Source organism: Drosophila persimilis, unplaced genomic scaffold (genome assembly GCF_003286085.1).
Source record: "Drosophila persimilis strain 14011-0111.01,24,50 unplaced genomic scaffold, DperRS2 tig00000431-arrow-pilon, whole genome shotgun sequence".
NCBI classification, from domain to species: domain Eukaryota; kingdom Metazoa; phylum Arthropoda; class Insecta; order Diptera; family Drosophilidae; genus Drosophila; species Drosophila persimilis.
The window spans coordinates 4,205,124-4,223,816 of NW_020825312.1; the positions used below are offsets into that span (position 1 = coordinate 4,205,124).

Genomic DNA, 18,693 nt, shown 5'->3' on the forward strand with positions numbered 1-18,693 from the left:
GAATGCCCATCACTACATGCAGCAAAAACAACAACAACAGCGTTTGTGGTTTACGTGCGTGAAAATTAGTTAAGTTTTTATGAAAAAACAGTATTTAGGACATTGCAAAAGCAATTCCAAGTGATCCGTATGCTGCGGCAAGGCCCTGTGCAATCGGTAATCAAATGCGTGACAGGCTCAAAGGGCAGAACGGAGTGAATTGACAAAAGTGAAAACGTCTCGGCAGTCATAGGAAAACGGTGCCAAAACGAAAAGAAAGAAAGAGCACGCTGCCAGAAAAGCACACAAGTACATACAAAGATACACGCAGTGCACTCGACGCCCCTCCCACACTCTTTAATTAGTTTGATTTTCCAGTAGTGAATAAATCTAAAACCAAAACCAAATCCCCCCACCGTTCGAGACGTGCAATCAAAAAAAAAAAAACCAAGCCCAATCACCACACACACATACACAACACTTCCCCACACGCACACACACACACACACACACCCATACATAGAAATTGTGTATATTGCGTAGCAAAGAAACGCCAACGTCGACGCCATCAGCCAACAACCAGCACCAAAAACAACAATAAGAATACAAGTAAATACACCAGCTCCAGAAGGTAGCCCCAACGCCAGCGGCAAGCCGCCCATATGTCCACCTACATGATGGCCAAAACGCTGGAGGAGCAGAGTCTTCGGGAGTGCGAGCACTATATACAGACGCACGGCATCCAGCGCGTCCTCAAAGACTGCATCGTCCAGCTGTGCGTCTGCCGACCCGAGAATCCCGTGCAGTTCCTGCGGCAGTACTTTCAGAAATTGGAGCGGGTGAGTCCCCCATTCATGCATATCTATATGTACATACTTTTTGGTTATTTGATTGCTTGTGGGTGTGTGCGTGTCACTGTCTGCGCGAATATTACGGCTGGGGGCCTCAGGGGGGGAAGCCTCAGCGGCTGTGACTTGTTCCATGTTCGCCATCCAGGGTTCAATCATCGCCCCCCACTGGCCTCTACCATCTTCAATTACTTCCAACAACCTATGCTAAAAGGAACAATTGAATCCCAGAAGAGTTTCCTTTACCACTCGTGCTTCGATTTAAGGTAGTCAGCCATAGATGCTGGCGCCTCCAAGTTCAAGTCCAAGTCCAGGGCCAAGCGAGAGAGTGGGCCGAGGAAGGTCAAACGGGGGCCCGTCCCTAATAAAGCTGGTTTGGGGATCAGTCTGGGTATGGTATGCCATTCTCTTATCCTTCAAATGAACATCAAAAGATCACTTCTTTAAGAGGTTGGTAAGTGCAATAGCGACAATATGGGAGATGCGAGATGGCGAGGGAAATATATAAAAAGATTGTTGGGGGAGGCCTTGGAAAATGGTCAATCATGTTTCGTTGACTTTGGACTCTGGTGGCTGATGGGGACACGGACACGGACACCAGCCTCCATTTCCACCGCCATCCCCATCCCCATCCCCATCTCCATCTCCCGTTCGATGCGAAAGCAACAAGCGTGTGTTTGGGTTGGTCAACAGCCACTGCCAATGCCGCTCCACATGAAAATCAATATCACCTCCGGTCTATTTTTAAATGCAATGGCGCTAAGGACACATACTCACCTACACCCCTGTTCATGCGACAGGGAGTGTGAGGGGTTTTTTAAAGCACATCCCTGGGGATGTGTGGGACAGCCAGAGATAGAGATAGAGAGAGAGAGAGAATACCCGGGTTAGTGCATCCTGCAGTTCGCCAGAGCCTGAAAGCTTCTCCTTTCTCGACGCAACAGACTGCAGAGAGCGCTGCTTGCAACCGGGCAGTGCTATGGCCATGTCCTACACCCACCTCTCCCTCTCCCTCTCTCTCTCTCTCTCTCTCTCTCTCACACTCTCTCTTTTCATTCCATGTGTGTGGGCGCTCTCTCGGGAGCTGCTACTGCTGCTGCTGCTGCTGCTGTTTTGCCTGTTGAATGCCCGAGTCAGCTTTCAGTCCGATAAACATCCTAGCGCCGAGCAGAAGCAATCAGAGGAAGCACCCGCCACCTGCAGAGTCCGTCGAAGGATTTGTTTTTTTTTGTTGTTGTTGTTGTTGTTGTTTTAGTGCTTGCTAGTCTGCTGTTGCGCCGCAATGGGCAACCAGCTGAGTATGAATAGCATCCAGGATGCGGTCATGGATCGCCTCAGGTCGGTGGCCCTAACCACCGACGAGAACGGAGCGATGCGCATCCGTTCCTTTTCCGAGGGCGGCGTGGGAGGCACCGCGGGCCACCATCACCATCAGCACTGCAGTGGACGCGGTGGGCGCATACTGCGCGAGAGCAGCATCGATGGGGGCGTTGCTGTCTTCGATGCCCTGCTGCGCGACGAGCACGAGCATCGGCTCAGCCTGGACGCGATGCATCGGGTGCGTCATGTGCGCACCTCTTGCACGACGATTCCCGAGGAGGAAATCGTAAGTGATCCCGAATCTCTCCTCCCTCCCTAGCCCCCTCCCTCGCGCCATCGCTCCCTCCACGAAATCCATGAGAATTGCGCTCTGTCCGTGTATGGTCCGCCTAAAAGCTCTTCCCTCCCGCCTTAGTGCGAGAGTGTGCGCGTGAGAAAAGCTTTGGTTACAGTTATATTCTGCCTCCGCGTCTCTGCTGTGCTTCTACCTCGTGTAGCTGCAAATGACGATGTCGTTAGCGGCGGTAGAGCCCAACAAACAGGTCCCTAACGAACACTTGATACCCCTCTCGGTAAGGCAGATTATAGCAGATGCAAGGTGTGGAAATCGGGAGTATATTTTCTCAAACTATATTTAATTGAAACATAATTATTTTATCCCATATACAGCCGCACGAGGATTTACATCCACTCCATCCTTCTACGGCCCAAGCCCCCTCCTCGCAGGAAGTGGCATTAAATGAGAGCTAAATCGCTGGCTCTAGCCGGCTGAGGAGAGCTTTGGGCCTGGTGGCAACAGCATGCTTCTACCTGGATAAAAACCGACAAGAAGAGAGTTAAATCAATGTCTAAAATATAGTTTTTGAATAAACATACTTATATGTGTTTACAAAGCTTTTTTATCCGTACCATTCGTATCAGGCGGACGCGGCCAGTTCTTGAACATCTTTGATGGGCAAAATGGTATACCCTCTACCCTGCACTCCTGCGGGGTATCGAAAACTTACCTGACGCACACAGACGCACTTACTCTCCTCCTACACCCAAACACTGCTACTGTCTCTCTCTGTCTCTCTGTCTCTCACAGTTTGGGCAGCTTTTTTGCAAGTTAATGTCGAATTTGCACTTGAAACTCGAAAGGAGGCAGTAAACGAAATCAAAGCTGGCTTCTCCTTCTCCTTTAGCTCCTGCCGAAGCTTTTTGCCAGCCGCTGCGTCATAGCTGTATGTGTGTGCGAAAACTTTACTTTTTGCCCATATATATACATATATATATATGTATATATGTGTATTTGTATCCTTTATCTGTGCGTGCGTATTGGTGAAGGTCATCCTGGTGTCGTCGTCGTCGTCGTCGCCGTCGCCGTCGTCCGTCTCTCAGTCAGAGTCAGAGTGCTTTCCTCTTCGGTTGCGTGTGTGCTCCTGTATCAGTCGCCTCCTATCGTCCGTTGTCCTCGTTACTGTGTTACTGTTACTTTTACCGTTCGCCATTACCGTTACTGTAGCCGTGTCTGCGTCTGGTGGCGCTGCTTCTGCCGCTGATTGATTGCCTCTGGGGTATTCCGGCAGCGGGTCCTGATCATCGAATTGTTGACCACTTAATGGTCGTGTTTATAGCCGCGTTACGCGCCACAGCCCCCCCTCCCGCCCAGCGTTGCGACCTGTCATCGGCTCGTCCGCCCCTCCGTGCTGTTGACGCCGGCGTGTGATTAGAGACCCGAAAATCGTGCCAGACAAACGGCTTTACGACTTTATCGCCATTGACCGCCAAATTGGACCATAAACCAGACAACAACAAATCATAAAAAGTAAAGAAAAGAAAAGAAAACGAGGACTAGGACTAGGAGGAACCCGAAACCAGAAACCAGAAACCAGGAAATCCAAGCGGATCAGCCATGGTGGGTACACTGGTTTATGCTGGGATGGATATGGTGGGGGGGATTATCCTTGGAAACTGTAGGCAAAATGTCATCTGATTTTCGCCTTTAATTGGGCTACTCTTCGTTGATTTATGGACAGGATTTTCCCGGAATTCAATTTGATATTGAAATCTATTTTTGTATATGAATTTCTGAGAACAATTGAGAAGAGTGGAGGTATCCCTATCGCACCCCCGACTTGTGCATAAATAAATCATCGTTTTGTGTCTGTTTCTGTTTTCATTTCGGGGGTCTCCATTTATTGAGAACCGAAACCAATGCGAAAACTTTTATGTAAATAATACACTCGCCCCCACAGACCCCATTCCATTTCGTTTCGTTTCGTTTCCGCAGACCTGCTCCCAGGACAAAAAACTTTCCTCCGTGTCCCCCGTATCTCCTTGTGTATCTCCGGCAGGATGTGGAGCGACCTTTTGTGCGCCCTCATCCATTAGACGGCTTATAAACGCCGTTTGCCTCAGACCAGCAGAGTGGCACATGAATAATTTGGCTAATAAGAAAACGAGGGCAAAAAATCTCAGTCCTGAAGCGCAGGAGAGGAAAGGCCTTAAGACCGTAGGTTGTCGTTGGGAGGCCAACTCTGGCCTACTCCGATGAGCAACAGTTATCAAGGAGCTTACATTTCGCTTTCCCTTAAGCGAAAGGTTCTCATTTCTTTTTTATTGTAGAAGGAAAAACTAAACTTTTCAGGAATAACCATTAAATATTTACACTCACTTAAATGCGAAAACAGTGAATGTGCGACAACCCTGGCACTAGCTGTTGTATTTTTCAGTGTGTACACATCGGCTTTCAATGTACAGTCAATTCAAAAGGCTAGAAAAGAAAGAACTCCATTGAATGTATCGTATTTAAGCGAGAATTTCTCTGGAATAATCTCGGATGGTGTGTGATCTGCGTTAATCATTCTTTTTACCGAATAATTGATCTCTCGAAAGTTTCCTTTAACCACATTTATCCTTTGGGCCGTCTGACGTCAGCCGTCCAGCCATCCAGCCAGTCAGAGTCCTCGGACGTCGCTTCAGCTGTCAATTTGCTGCTCGGCGATGACAGCTGTGACGACGATTGTCGTTGTCCCTTTCGCAGGACATTCGCTTGCCAGTTGCCAAAATCATAAATGAGCAGCGGAGGACCATCGAAGGACCGTCGAAGGCATAGAACAGATCCCAGCTATCGATACGGGGACGCCTTTGTGTCCCCAAAAATAATGTTTATGCAGGCACTGGCAACAACAGAAGAAGCTTTCTGTGTAAATGATGGCTCTGAGAGGACCGACCACCCCGCACCGCCACACATCACGGCGGGGGTAGGTGGCAGGTGGCAGGAGGCAGGAGGCAGGAGGCAGTGTCAGGAGCAGAACAAAAAGTTCACTGAATTGGAAATTTCGCTGAACAAAGTTTTGTGGGTGTTGCTTGCAGCGCACGGGGACCCGTTTTCCACGGGTCTTTTTTCAGGCTTTACGGCTGAAACATTTAAAGCGCAAAAACACGCCAAACAGTGCGGGAGGGAGAGAGAGAGAGAGAGGGGCAGAGGGGCAGCGGGGCAGAGGAGGAGAAACTGCGTCAAGTAGGGCGCAAAATTTTAATTAATTCGATTATAAAACGCAGTCACACACACATTTTCAGTGCGGAAGAGTGCCAGAGCGGAAGCGAGCAACCGAACAACCGAGCAACCGAGGAACTGAGAAGACAAAAAGCTTTTCCGCATTTCAATGCAGCGCATCCTTTTCCGGCTTGGTCTTCCTCCGGCGCTCCTCCGATTGTTCCATGAGTGAACTCAACTGTGAGGCGATAGAAAGTTATGGCCAGTGGCCCACATTTCAGAGTGTTCCCGAGTGCTGCTGTGCTACAAAGGAAAACCGAAATTTAATTTGCCAGAGAGCCACAAAAGAACAGAGAACACAAAACGGAGAGGAGTCAGAGCCAGGGATAAGATAATTCAATAGAGAAGTTTAGCGGAGGAGGCTATACTATGATATGATACATAATTCATTTCGTTCTTTCTTCGGCGTGTGCTGATGTCCTGGCGAAGCTCCCAGTCCTTGCTATAGAATCAGCGAAGAGTGCAAAAAGGGAATGCCCGAGAATAAAGGAAACAAAATGCACGTCGTGTGCATGATACCTTCACGATTTACCTTGAAGGAATGACAAATTGCATCCACTAACACCCACTTAAGAGGCGCCCAGAGAGGCCCCTCTCCTCGAGGCGCTGCTCAGATTGCCACACTTAACCTGTCATCCAACCTGCACCTGCACCTGCACGTGTGCCCCAACTGCCCCAAGGCCCCAGAGGCAGAGACAGCTGTAATCCTAACTAGGCGTCTGTGGAGGGCCCTTCGCATCGTCCATCCCAGTGCTAATGAGAGCATTCCATGAAGATGGTTTCGCTTTCGAGGGCCCAAGGGCCCACGAGCACGAGCTCGAGCACGAGCACGAGTATGAGATATAATTGTAATTGTTATTGACAATTTATCCGGAGTGAGCAAGCGGCGAATGTGTGCGAGTGAATTTGCATATTTATGGCCACACGAAACTATAAATTGCTGCCATAGCAAATCAAATCTGTTTCCGCCGCTGCCTGGCGAAAAAATACTCGTAAGCCGCCTACAAACTTTCGGTTTTTTTTTTGTTTGTTGCCTCTGTTTGGCGCACCCTTCCAGAGGGTATTCAGATTTTGATTAACCTTTTGATCAGCCAAGAAATACAACAGAAGGAATGTCAGCGTGTCCTTCTCTATGAAAAGTTCTGCATTCTAGGAACCACAAATATCGACAGATCTGTAACATACGAGTATGGAACGATATATCGGACATTTGAATGATCAATCTTTAAGGGTATCAAATGCCTCGACCCCCAAATCCAGCTTTTCTTTCTTGATTTCTTGGTTTCTTGTTTTCTTGTTATTTTTGCAGCTTTTCCGTTTTGATGTTATTGTTGTTGTCTTCTGTTGGCACTGGCGCTCAAATTGATTTGTTTTCAGAGACCTGGGAGCCCCGAAAGGTGCGCGAATCGAATGGAACGGGCACTCGGCCTTCCATTCCTCTCATCTTCGGGTTCTTCGGGCCAAAAAGTGCTCTTGGCCACAATCTGTGGCTGTGTGGTTGTGTGGCTCTCACGCTTGTTGTAGTTTCTGTGATGACTCCCACTTTTTAAATATTTTGTAGCGAATGTTACTTTCGTTATAATTGATAAAGCGGCCAGAGGGTCATGTTATGGCAGCACTGGGAGAAATTTTAGACTAAGAAATGCAAAACGGAAAGAAAAAGAAACCTTAAAGAAGGCCTGAGAAAAGAGTTGGAAGTAAAGACCTTAAGTCTTAAGGAATAAATAATATATTTAAAATAAAAATGGATGTACGAAATGAAGGGAAAATATTTATAAAAGCGACACTGCACTCGTGTCATGCACACGACATCTATTTTATTTTTGGATTCTCAGGCATTCTCTTTTGCCGCAATGCAATCGCTTGACCTCAGTTGTCGAAGACTACATCTTGGAGCAATGGGTACAGTCTGAAACGACGGTTTCATACAGATTTTATCTTCAAAGTATACTCAAAGTTGACTCGACTTTCAAATAATTCGATAAAATAAGTTATGTGGTTTTTCCAAGTGGTGAATGGCATGACAACCCACCTACTACCATTCCTTAGAATATCTATTAGATGTCTTAAGCGGGAAAAACCATCCTTCAGCTAGACACTTTGTGTATTTTGTTTTTGCATTCTCGGTCGCGCCTTATTTGTTTCGCTGGCGCCACTCGCCTTCCAGTATTTCTTCTTTTCACTTTTCGCGTGTGCGTCCGAGGGGCTCCAGTTGTCGAAGAATAAATCTGGGAGCAGTGCGAGACCAAGGGATACAGATTCATACAGATTTGATTGGTTTTTTCTCGCAGTGCTGCTGCCTAAATCTCACGGGGGCTGCCTCTTGGCCACAGCAACCTACCACAAAAGCAACCTCGAACGGTCTGCAGAGCAGAGCAGAGCAGAGCACACACCACACATAACGGTTCACAGATACACACACAGACACAGACACACACACACACACACACATGTGTAGCAGGATGAGTGGGCGTGTGGGCGGTGGAGGAAACTATTCAGCAGAGACGCGAAGCCGCGACGCTGCCGTCGCTGCCGCTGCCGCTGCCGTCAGCCGCACAGTTTTGCGGCAAACGGAACGCGATTTCGAATTAAGTTTTCAGTTTGTGTCGCGCCTCCGTTTTGTAAATACGCGAAAAGACAGACAATACGCCGAGTCCAAGTCCGATTCCGATTCCGATTCCGAGTCCCCGGGTCCGGGAAAAGCAGAAGCAAAAGCAGAAACAGAAGCGGCAACAGCAACAGCAACAACAGCGGGTAGACACAAGAAACACACACAGAATATCGTACATGCTATAGCCCTGCCACATACTGAGTCGTGTTCCTGCAATTGGATTAATTAAGCAATTATACGAGACAGTATATGGCAGGAAGGGAAACAACAGAAGCGAAAACTGCCGACTTAAGGAGCAGCAGAGAGAGCGAGAGAGATGGAAAAAATGGAAATTAAAGACTAGAAAAGAAAATTAAATCACATAAATATGTGCCCCTCTAGTGACGCACGATCTCATAATGATATATTTTTAGGATCTCTCTTGTTTTTTTTTATATAATTTTATAGCCAATGGCATCGCACATTTATGCCAATTAATTTCGTGGCGAATTCTTTTAATAGCCAGTGCCCCCAGTAAATATCAATCATACGCAGTGCTGGACACTGCATGTCTTTCTCGGTCTTGGAGGGGGGGGGGAAAACCCTTTTGCAAAGACCTTTACTTGTTTGATCAGCTCAAGCTGAATGTGTCTGCTGATGGATAGAATTTGTGTCCAATTCGAAGAAATATTTCTCAGCATTTCTGAATATTTATTTTTATAAAACTTTGACATTGGATTTGTCATTGCCTGGCATGGCTGGCCGTATTTGCTCGCCTGTCCGCGCCATACGTATACGTAATATTTCTATAATATTTCTCACTCTTCTTTGCTGTTGCTGTTGCTGTTGTTGTTGGTGCTGCTGCCACCGCTGCTTGTAGTTTTGTGGCTAGTGGATTCGTTCTTCTGCTGTTTGCTGTTTGCTGTCTGCTGCGAGAAGCATAAGAATCACAAATCCAACAGTGGAAACATTCTACAATATAAATCTCACAGCACGTCGCGCATTTTCGTTTCGTTGTTTGTTTTTCTGTGTCCATATTAGAAGTGAATTTGTTGTTGAACATTGAGAAGTGGCACACACACACACACACACCTACACACCTACACACCTACAAGCGGATAACAAAAGAAACACTAAAACACACGCACAGATACTCGACCAAAAGCAGAAAATATGCCTAAGGTTTGCAAAATGCTTCTTCTGTTAGTCCCATAAGTCTACCATATATGTGTGTACATTTAAGTAGAACCATAAGTCCAGTCTAGTTTTTACTGCTATTCATTCATTATACGATTCTACGAGTACACATGCATCTGTATGTATGTTTGTTTGATTGTGTGCATCGCTTGCACAATCACTCGTTTATTCATGCTCATTGGAGGCAACAACACATCCCACACAGGCCGCCACAATTGCATTCAACGGCCAGAGCGTGGAGCTCTATGGCCCCCCCATTTGTCGACCCATAAGTGCTCCATTGTCACTGTTATAATGCACATTTTGTGCACCGTAGACAAGTGAAAATAGGTTGGGAAAAATGCTTAACTAACTTTTATCTCTAACGGGGTACACGAACTGCGGTTGCTGCACTCACATCTCACTCTCGGTGTGTTATATTTGTATATCCCTATTTATATATTTGGATTCTACCTACTCGTATAATGATCCCTGTTGTACACTATTCAGAGCTGCTCTGGATATCTCTTCAAGGGGGGATCTAATCGTTTAGGGGCTTCTTAGCGTTGGAGACCTTTTCTGTTATACTCAACAATACTAAGTGTTTGCAAGGATAAACACAGCCCCACAAAAATGTTATACATCGAAATGCTAAAATACCATTACACCAACTGGCATACGAGTGCAAAAACTGTTATATACACAGGTATACTTCTCGTATACAGTTACAAAAATTGTAAGACTGATATGAAAAGTGGTATACTGTTATACTGATATAAAAATTTGTTTGCAGGCATACCCTCTGTTTTAAGAAAGAGTGTTATACTGTTATACTTTTATAAAAACTGCTAAACTATTCCTCCTTTGCTTGGCCATTGACACAAGAATATCGGCTATATCTGCCATATCTGCTAATTTGTCCGCATTCCGTCTACCACTTTTCACATGTCACCCTCTTGTCCCACCTTCTCAACGTATCTCAACCACGCCCGCCTTTTCATTTGCTGACATCTACGAGTAATCAGAGTGGCATTTGTCACCGTTCCCATAAATGTTGTTTGGCCTTTATTAGCAAGTAATTTTGATAAGGGCCCCCAATGTCGAGCCTCGAGCTGTGTGACGCTCTCGACAAGACTCCAAACTTTCGAGCCACCCGGGGCCTACGTGGGTAAGAAGAGGTTTTACCAGCGCACGAAGCCCCAACCACAAAGTCAACTCATCCGTGGGCAGGGCGGGGCAGGGCAGGGCAGGGCAGGGCAGGGCAGGGGTTTTTGGATTCAATTTACACTGCGAAATCGATTTCCGCTAAACGGTACGACTATGTCATCGGAAAACGCTGCTAAAAGCGGAAAACCATGCAGCTGACAAAAAGTCCGGAAAAGGGGAAATTCAGTAAAGGAAATAAATCGCAAAAGAGTGTTCGTGTTTGTGTTCGGGTTAAGGGTGGGGGCATGGCCACTGCCACTGCCACGGCCACGGCCACGGGTTGGCTGGGCGCCGACTCCGCGTCTGCACAAAGGTCACGGTCATATCGCTCGTATCGCAAGGCACACACGCCCCACGACTGGGTATGGCTGGGTCCTGGCTACTGGCTCCTGACCCTGACAGGAGCCCAGAGTCAACAAAGTTGCAATTTTATTGCAGGAGCCGGAGCCGGAGCCGGAGCCGGTGGCAGTGTGGTGGCATGACTGCATGATGCTGCTTTTCTGCTGCTGTTGAATGTTGGAGGTTGGCCGTTGGCTGCCGGCTGCCGGCTGGCTGCACAGGTCCCACGAATGGCGCTGAAATATATATGCAAATTCAGCGATGGACTGTGGACTCGCCTCGACATGGAGCCGATATTGGAGCCATTTGTATGCCTGTCAGGTGGCGTCGAATGGGGCGGCACTCGATTGTTTTGACACCTGAATTCATTCGAAGCGAGAGGTCCCGTCCCGCTGCCCAGTGCCCAGTGCCCGGTGCCTGGCAGCGGCCCAAGTACTTTGAGGGGCCACACATTCGGAGTGGCTCGTGCTATCATCATCCCCGACCGATGATTGTTTGGTTCACTTTATAATTGCGATTCTCTCTCTTCTCTGGTTTATTTTCTCCTTTTTCTCATATTTTTCAACCGCTTTGTTTACAATATTCGCTCGCCTTCGTGCGTTTGTTTAGACAATAAAAAACTTGCGCCGTTTCATTTGAAGTTCTGTGGGCCCCCCGCCCGATGATATTTTATGGGTAGTAATAAATGATTTTCGATGGTCGTTCCGCTTGGGTTTTTCGAAGTAAAATCCCACTGTAGAACACATCTTTTGCGTGCTTCAAGACGTTTGCAAAAACAACAAAATATCTGTAGTTAAGATTCAAAGAAAATCTTTTAATATTTTATTTTATTCAACGATACGTTGAAGGAAGATACACCAAGATTTCTGATCTTGTTAAGGATTTTCGGGGGTTCTAAAGAAACTCTCGATTTTTCCCTGGGATCCTGGGACTGCAGGGAACGGGTCCTAAGGCCGGTTTCTCGACTGCGGGTCAAGGTGCTGGTTAGTTGTCGAATAACAGGGTGCTGTAAGGCGCACAAATGTGCTGTAGAGCGCAAAACCCAGGACTGCGTTGATTATTACAAGAAAGATTTCTTTTAGATGGGACTTAATGCAAGCCCCTTGGATATTCCCATTGAATATACCCCAGATAGGGGTGTACGTTGATGCTTCTTGAACCATTGGATAGATTATTAGATACCAAATATCTCGTGCACTTGTGGATGCACTTTGATGGCTATTTTTAGGCGGAATGGAACTGACAGCTGGCCGCCACTTGCAGTCGCATTGAGTGACAGTTTAATGCAACTTAATCATGCTACTTGGGGCAGCTGCTGGTCAGAGTTCTGCCTGGCTGCTTTGACGTCAGAGACCACCCCCCACCGTTCCCCCCTTTAGATACACACTTTCCCGGGCCCAGAGCCTCGCGCACTGCAATTGGGCAGCTGGACGGCTGCCTGGGATGGTGGGGAGGGGGAGGGGGAGGGGGGACATGGGGAATGTGGGCTGCATGTGGGCCTTAATTTGCATAAGAAGTTAAGACGCCAGGCAGGATACAGACACCGCGCGCCAGAAGTCAGAATGCAAAGCTCTTCAGCTTTTAACTGCCGGGCGGGATGATGATGACGAGAGAGCTTAATGACTTTCGCGTAGGTGGACGGGGCAGGGGGCGGAAGGGAAGGGAAGGAAAGGGGAACGGAGCTTTTCCGGGTTCCGTGCATCTGCCTTTTGACATTTGAATAATGTATTTCTCAGAAAGAGCTCGTGGCACTCCTGATTGCAGTTTCTGTGTCCTCGCCCCCAGACGCCCCCACTCCGCCCACAGCGAATGACGCACATCACACGCACGAAAGGAGTGGGAGTTGCAGGTTACGCCAGGGGTCGGGACATCCTCCGAAACTGGCAAAAGGTTATACCCAAATAGTCAACAGAATGGAGCCTGCCAATGAAGAAGGAGAGACGGGACCCGAAGAGAGCTTCAATACACCGGATATAAAGGACTCAAATTTCTTTCTTCTTTCCCTCTTTGAGTTCCTTTTTGCTTTGTTTTATGATAATAGAGCTACCGATTACCCTTTTCGTTAATTTCGACGGAAATCGGAATTACGAGAACCTCCAATTTTCCCTAATGCCGTGTTTCTTAGCAGTATATGAGCTAGCCAAACGCTTACTTCAATTACATTCACGGAGGGCCTTCAACAATAATAATAATAATTATAATAATTTGTAAATCCGATTAATTCTATAGGGAAATGTTGGACATTAACAGTTTGTGATTCAACAGAAATATTTACATAAATTGAAGATGAAATCTGAATGGAATCATCGTTTAAGACACGTCCTTGGTCTCCCAGCTGGAGCCCCTCGGACGCACAAGCCTGAGAATGCTTAAAAAAAGCTCGGACCGAGAGTGCAAAAACAAAATACGCATAGAGTGCGCTTGCGCTCGAGCCTAGCTGATAAGGAGGATTTTTCTAAATTCAACATCTGGCTTTAGGTATCTATCGTCGCTCGATAGCTTGCTCTGGGTCACCACCCCATATTTTGTGCACGTAAATTCTCGATATATCGCGGTTCATCGAGGGGCTTGCCCCCTAGTAGTACCTATTTCTATTCGGAACTTTTTGTATTATATAAAACAAATTATAAACCGTTTTATCTACATTATAGTGTAGTTAGGAATAGAGTCATAAAATGCGTAAGACCCTGATAGAGCTATATAAAATGTAATCTATATAAGCGATAATGAGAGCGATATGCCGTGATACTAAGGAGATCTCTTTGTTTGTTGTCGTTTGCAGGAACAAGTCAAACTGGATGCCAGCAAACAGGTCATCAGCCCAGACGACTGCGACGATCTCAGCCCAATGCCACAAACAGCTGCTCCGCCGGTGCGCAGGCGCGGCGGCATCTCCGCGGAGCCCGTCACCGAGGAGGATGCCAGCAACTATGTGAAGAAGGTGGTGCCAAAGGACTACAAGACAATGAATTCCCTGTCCAAGGCCATTGCCAAGAACGTGCTCTTCGCCCATCTGGACGAGAGCGAGCGCTCCGATATATTCGATGCCATGTTCCCCGTCAACCACATAGCCGGCGAGAACATTATCCAGCAGGGCGATGAGGGCGACAACTTCTATGTCATCGATGTGGGAGAGGTTGATGTGAGTAGTCCATGAATGGCAGCCAGTAAGTACTTTCTGCACCCCCGACTCACTGTGGCTCTTCTCGAACAGGTTTTCGTCAACTCCGAGCTGGTGACCACCATCAGCGAGGGCGGCAGCTTTGGCGAACTGGCCCTGATCTATGGCACACCTCGGGCTGCCACCGTGCGCGCCAAGAGCGACGTTAAGCTGTGGGGCATCGATCGCGACTCCTACAGACGCATTCTGATGGGATCCACCATTCGCAAGCGCAAGATGTACGAGGAGTTCTTGTCGCGCGTCTCCATTCTGGAGAGCCTGGACAAGTGGGAGCGCCTCACGGTGGCCGATTCGCTCGAGACATGCTCCTTTGACGATGGCGAGACGATCGTGAAGCAGGGAGCGGCCGGCGATGACTTCTACATCATCCTCGAGGGCTGTGCGGTGGTGCTGCAGCAGCGATCAGAGGTGAGTCCCCCCACAGAGCTCAGCTTAAAGAGCAATTATCGAATTATCCCTGTTTATTCTTATTTTTGTAGCAGGGCGAAGACCCTGCTGAGGTGGGTCGCCTGGGCTCGAGCGATTACTTTGGTGAGATTGCCCTGCTGTTGGATCGGCCACGTGCTGCTACTGTGGTGGCCCGCGGGCCGCTCAAGTGCGTCAAGCTGGATCGGGCGAGGTACGTGAAAGGAACTATAATTAAGAAACTGTTTTGACGCGTGTCATCCCTCCCATATCCTTCAGATTCGAGCGCGTTTTGGGACCCTGCGCAGACATACTCAAACGCAACATCACGCAGTACAACAGCTTCGTGTCGTTGTCCGTCTAAATCAAGGACAACAACAGCAGCAGCATAAAGCACACCACAGCAGCAACCAACAAAACAAACAAACAAACAAACAACAACGCAGCGAACGCCCACAACAAACATCTGCAGCAAAAACAACAGCATCTAGATGAAGACGAAGACGAAGACAAAGACGAAGAAGAAGAACCCGTAGAATAAGGGGTTCAATGCTCAGCAGCAAGAAATGAAAATGTCGTAAACACTAAACACTATATGAATTTGTAAAGTTAATTGCCTTCCATCCTGTCCCCAAGGGATGGATAGACATAGACCCTTACATGGCGATGTTTGCGATAGGGGAAGAAGGAGCGGAGAGGGAGGTGAGGACGTATCCAGAGCCCAGGACAAAACTATGTTAATTAATATGATTCTGTATGTTGTGCTGAAAGTTACATATACTATTCGTGTACGTGTGTTCTCTGTGCACAGATTGCGGCGGCATGTTCCCCTACGCCCCTACGCGACTCTGCGACACTGGAGCCTGGGATTTCTTTTCGTTGTTTCGCCAGGCCCCTACTTCTGAATTCTATTCATTCTATTACTCAAAGACTTCTCTACACCTTTCTCTTCCGAAAGAGTCTCGAGCTCTATTTCAAAAGAAAAATCTATTTGTTCTGCAAATGGAACATGCTGCCACCCAAAACAAAAAAGATGGAAAGAAAACCAAAAGAAAAACGTTTCATTAAATATTCAAAAGATGTCTGAATGTTTTTGAGCAAAAGAATTAAAACAAAATTACAAAAATATATGTGTATTAAGGAAAATTAGCCACTGACACACCCACACCCACACACACCCACACATACACTCACACACACAGATGCGATTGCGGGCGAGAGCTGGGGGAAAAGTCATATAGGAAAAGTGAACGGAGGAGGAGAGCCACAAACGATTTTCTGAACAGTTTTTAATTTTAGTAAATTATTTTTAAACCTACAATTTAGCGGCCAACATGAAGTCGGAAAGTTCTATGAAAATATTTAACTGAAATTAAACAGAAAAAAATAAGAAAAATCCCCTTTTACCCCTCAATTCTTGTTGTTGTTTCTTCACGAACGAAAGGGTTCTGCAATTCGAACTTAGTTCTATTATTATTTTTATTTTTTGTATATTTATGATTTGTTAACCCACTAATTTAAGCTTTTGGCTAACTTTTTTTTTTTTGGAACTGTTATACCTTTGAAATTAGTACAGTTTTTACTCTGTTATACACACCCACACACACACACACACATATGTACGTACAAGGAATGCATGCCAAAATAGAGGGTCAACGGAGTATTAAGATATTTGTAAATTAATTCAAAATTTAAATCAATTAAAGAGAGCGTATACGCACGTGTGTGTGTGTTTGTGTAGGATAGTATAAGTGTGTGTGCGTGTGTGAGTTTCTCATGTCATGTCGCCAGAAAAACGAAAAGAAACCCGAAAAGAAAACAAGAGAAGTTGCATTTAAAAAACATTCAATACAACAGCCGAAATTTGTGTATTTATCTGCCCGACGGATGGACGGTGGCACATTACCTTAAGGCTTCAGCTGTTGCTGCACCACTCTCACACACACACACGCGCACGCACACATACACAAAGAATAGAAAGGAAAAAGGTTGAATGCCTAGGGGATTCTTAAGAGCCCCCCAGTGGGGCATTAGGAATACACCCCCGTACCCGCCGGCGGGTTAGGCTCAAAGGTCACAGAGAAATATTGCAAAAAAAAACTAACCTCAACTAAAAAGCAGTGAAAGAGAGGGAGAGAGAGAGAGCTATGGAGAGAGAGAGAGAGAGAGAGGATACAGAGAAATACAATTAAATAAAAAAACATAAACTTATCAATGTAAAATCGTATGTACTATATGCCGAAAAAGGAAAAGCAAACTAAAACTGAAAACAACAACAACAAAAAACACTGACAAAGAAAAGAAGAAAAAAAAAAAAAAAAAATACACAAAAAATACAACAAGAATATAAGAAATAAATACATTTACATAGATGTTGCAAAAATCAAGCAAAGAGAGCGTGCGATATATGGATTGTGAGGCCTGTCCCGGCACCTGGCCACCATCCCAAACCCAAACCCAAACCCAAACCCAATCCCACTGGCACTGCCACTGCCACTGGCTTTCCCAAATCCGCCCCTCTGTGAATTTGTGTTTCCTGTCAAATGGCAGCTGCCATTCCAATGCTGCTGGACGCCATCTTTCTGATACCCAGGCTCTTCACCTATGGTCTCATTCTGCTGCTCATCTGCATAATGTGCTTCATTGTGGTCTACATCAGCCACAAGATCTACATCTCCGTCTACGACAATCTGCCGCTGTCTGGCCACCAACCCATGCCCATGCCCATGCCCATGCCCATGGGCGCCATTCGCGATTACATCGACTCACCGGTGCGCCATCTGCAGAGTGTCCAGAGAGCCACCAGCAGATCGTCAGCCCAGCAGACGGCCAGCATGTGTGACCGCTCCATTTCGCTGCAGAACCGATCGCAATTCATCCAGTCGACGACGGGTAAGACGTGCAGACCAAGCGCTGGACTCTACAACTAGGACATCATTCTCGTTCTGCTTGCCCTTTCAGTGCGGATCACGCTCAGCCTGGAGCCCTGCTATCTAGTGGGCATTAAGTTTGACATGAGTCCCAGCCGGCGTTCCATCAGCTTCACGTGCAGCTGCGATCGCGAGCCACCAGTCTGTGTCTGTGCCGCCGTCACGGACCGCCCATCTGAATCCGTCCGCATAATCCGCTACTATGACCAGCTCTCCAAGATCTCGCGGCTAAAATTCATGCTCAAGTGCAGCCACAGTCCAACCATGCCCACCATGTCCACCATACCCACCATGCTGCGGGAAGAGCAGCCCTCGGATCGCCCTGGACAGCATCATGTGGCGACGGAGAAGTACCCCAATTCCGGAGACGAACAGTAGGACCGGCTGCCATCGGCACCGGCACAGCATAAAGCACAGCAGCGCAGGCCGATGGAATGACTGTGGAATGTGGGGCATGAAGAGGGGGGCATCTCGGATGCATCTATAATTAGGTTTTTCATTTTTGATTTTGTGTAGAACTCGTTTCGAGCGCCTGCTCGCTCTCACATCGTGCATGCGATTAAAGTGGAGTCGTCGTCGAATACTCTATTCATAGTCTAGTCCGCGGAGACAGGCCTCTCTGTGGTTTCAGGGTCGTCCGGCCAGTGGGTCGTCGCTGGGCGCACTGGGCTCACGCCAGCCTATTAGAATCGCGTGACTGGCAAAGGCATGGTATGGGGTACGTTTTTGTTTTGTTTCAAGTGCGGTGCACAAGGGGGAATGTACTCGCCTCGCACCTGTGGCACCTGTCTCTGTCAATGTCCCCAAGTCTGGCTATGCGCTTATCATTGTGATTGCGTGGAAACGTTATCAATAGATAAAGATGTTCTAGAGCCAAGCCAGTTCTAGAGCTATCCTCCACCTCCCCACGCACCTTATCGCTGGTAATGGCCAAGTCGCAGTGGCCGACCAGAACATCGCTTCACCACCACCACCACCATCATCATCATCATCATCGTGATCACAATCATCCAGGGTCCCCAAGCAATTTGCTAGACGCCATTTCATTCTTTATTGAGGCAACCAATTAAGAAGGCGGCGCTGTTGATTTGATTGCAATGCTCGAGTGAGAGTACGGCTGGAATTCTATGAATTATACTCTCATAAGTCTCTCGCTTGGCTCCAGGCACGCAGTCAGA

The 18,693-nt window shown here is 47.2% G+C and overlaps 3 protein-coding genes across 5 annotated transcripts; all 3 read left to right on the forward strand.

Annotated features, from left to right (window-relative positions):
• Positions 1 to 78: 78 nt before the first annotated feature.
• Positions 79 to 15,244, forward strand: LOC6597127 (cAMP-dependent protein kinase type I regulatory subunit). 3 transcript variants are annotated; one of them, XM_026989790.1, is made up of 5 exons: positions 79 to 818; positions 13,782 to 14,141; positions 14,214 to 14,588; positions 14,660 to 14,799; positions 14,865 to 15,244. In XM_026989790.1, the coding sequence occupies exons 1-5, from the start codon at positions 642 to 644 to the stop codon at positions 14,947 to 14,949; spliced, it is 1,137 nt and encodes a 378-aa protein (XP_026845591.1). In that variant the 5' UTR covers positions 79 to 641; the 3' UTR covers positions 14,950 to 15,244. The 3 variants fall into 3 exon arrangements, with proteins under 3 accessions (XP_026845591.1, XP_026845593.1, XP_026845592.1); XM_026989792.1 differs by lacking the exon at positions 79 to 818 and adding an exon at positions 3,925 to 4,044; XM_026989791.1 differs by lacking the exon at positions 79 to 818 and adding an exon at positions 9,159 to 9,460.
• Positions 1,842 to 3,034, forward strand: LOC113566028. Its single transcript, XM_026989793.1, has 2 exons — positions 1,842 to 2,433; positions 2,817 to 3,034. Exons 1-2 carry the CDS (start codon positions 2,110 to 2,112, stop codon positions 2,895 to 2,897), a joined length of 405 nt encoding a protein of 134 aa, XP_026845594.1. The 5' UTR covers positions 1,842 to 2,109; the 3' UTR covers positions 2,898 to 3,034.
• A 1,740-nt stretch (positions 15,245 to 16,984) lies between the features above and the next one.
• On the forward strand, positions 16,985 to 18,349 carry LOC6597126. Its single transcript, XM_002022278.2, has 2 exons — positions 16,985 to 17,477; positions 17,547 to 18,349. The coding sequence occupies exons 1-2, from the start codon at positions 17,129 to 17,131 to the stop codon at positions 17,891 to 17,893; spliced, it is 696 nt and encodes a 231-aa protein (XP_002022314.2). The 5' UTR covers positions 16,985 to 17,128; the 3' UTR covers positions 17,894 to 18,349.
• The last annotated feature ends 344 nt before the right edge of the window (positions 18,350 to 18,693 follow it).

Coding starts and splice junctions, on each gene's coding strand:
- LOC113566028 (XM_026989793.1), top strand. CDS start 2,110: ATGGGCAACCAGCTGAGTATGAATAGCATCCAGGATGCGGTCATGGAT. Junction 2,434..2,816: donor CGATTCCCGAGGAGGAAATC/GTAAGTGATCCC, acceptor TCCCATATACAG/CCGCACGAGGATTTACATCC.
- LOC6597126 (XM_002022278.2), top strand. CDS start 17,129: ATGGCAGCTGCCATTCCAATGCTGCTGGACGCCATCTTTCTGATACCC. Junction 17,478..17,546: donor ATTCATCCAGTCGACGACGG/GTAAGACGTGCA, acceptor TTGCCCTTTCAG/TGCGGATCACGCTCAGCCTG.
- LOC6597127 (XM_026989790.1), top strand. CDS start 642: ATGTCCACCTACATGATGGCCAAAACGCTGGAGGAGCAGAGTCTTCGG. Junction 14,589..14,659: donor TGCTGCAGCAGCGATCAGAG/GTGAGTCCCCCC, acceptor TTATTTTTGTAG/CAGGGCGAAGACCCTGCTGA. Junction 14,800..14,864: donor GTCAAGCTGGATCGGGCGAG/GTACGTGAAAGG, acceptor CATATCCTTCAG/ATTCGAGCGCGTTTTGGGAC.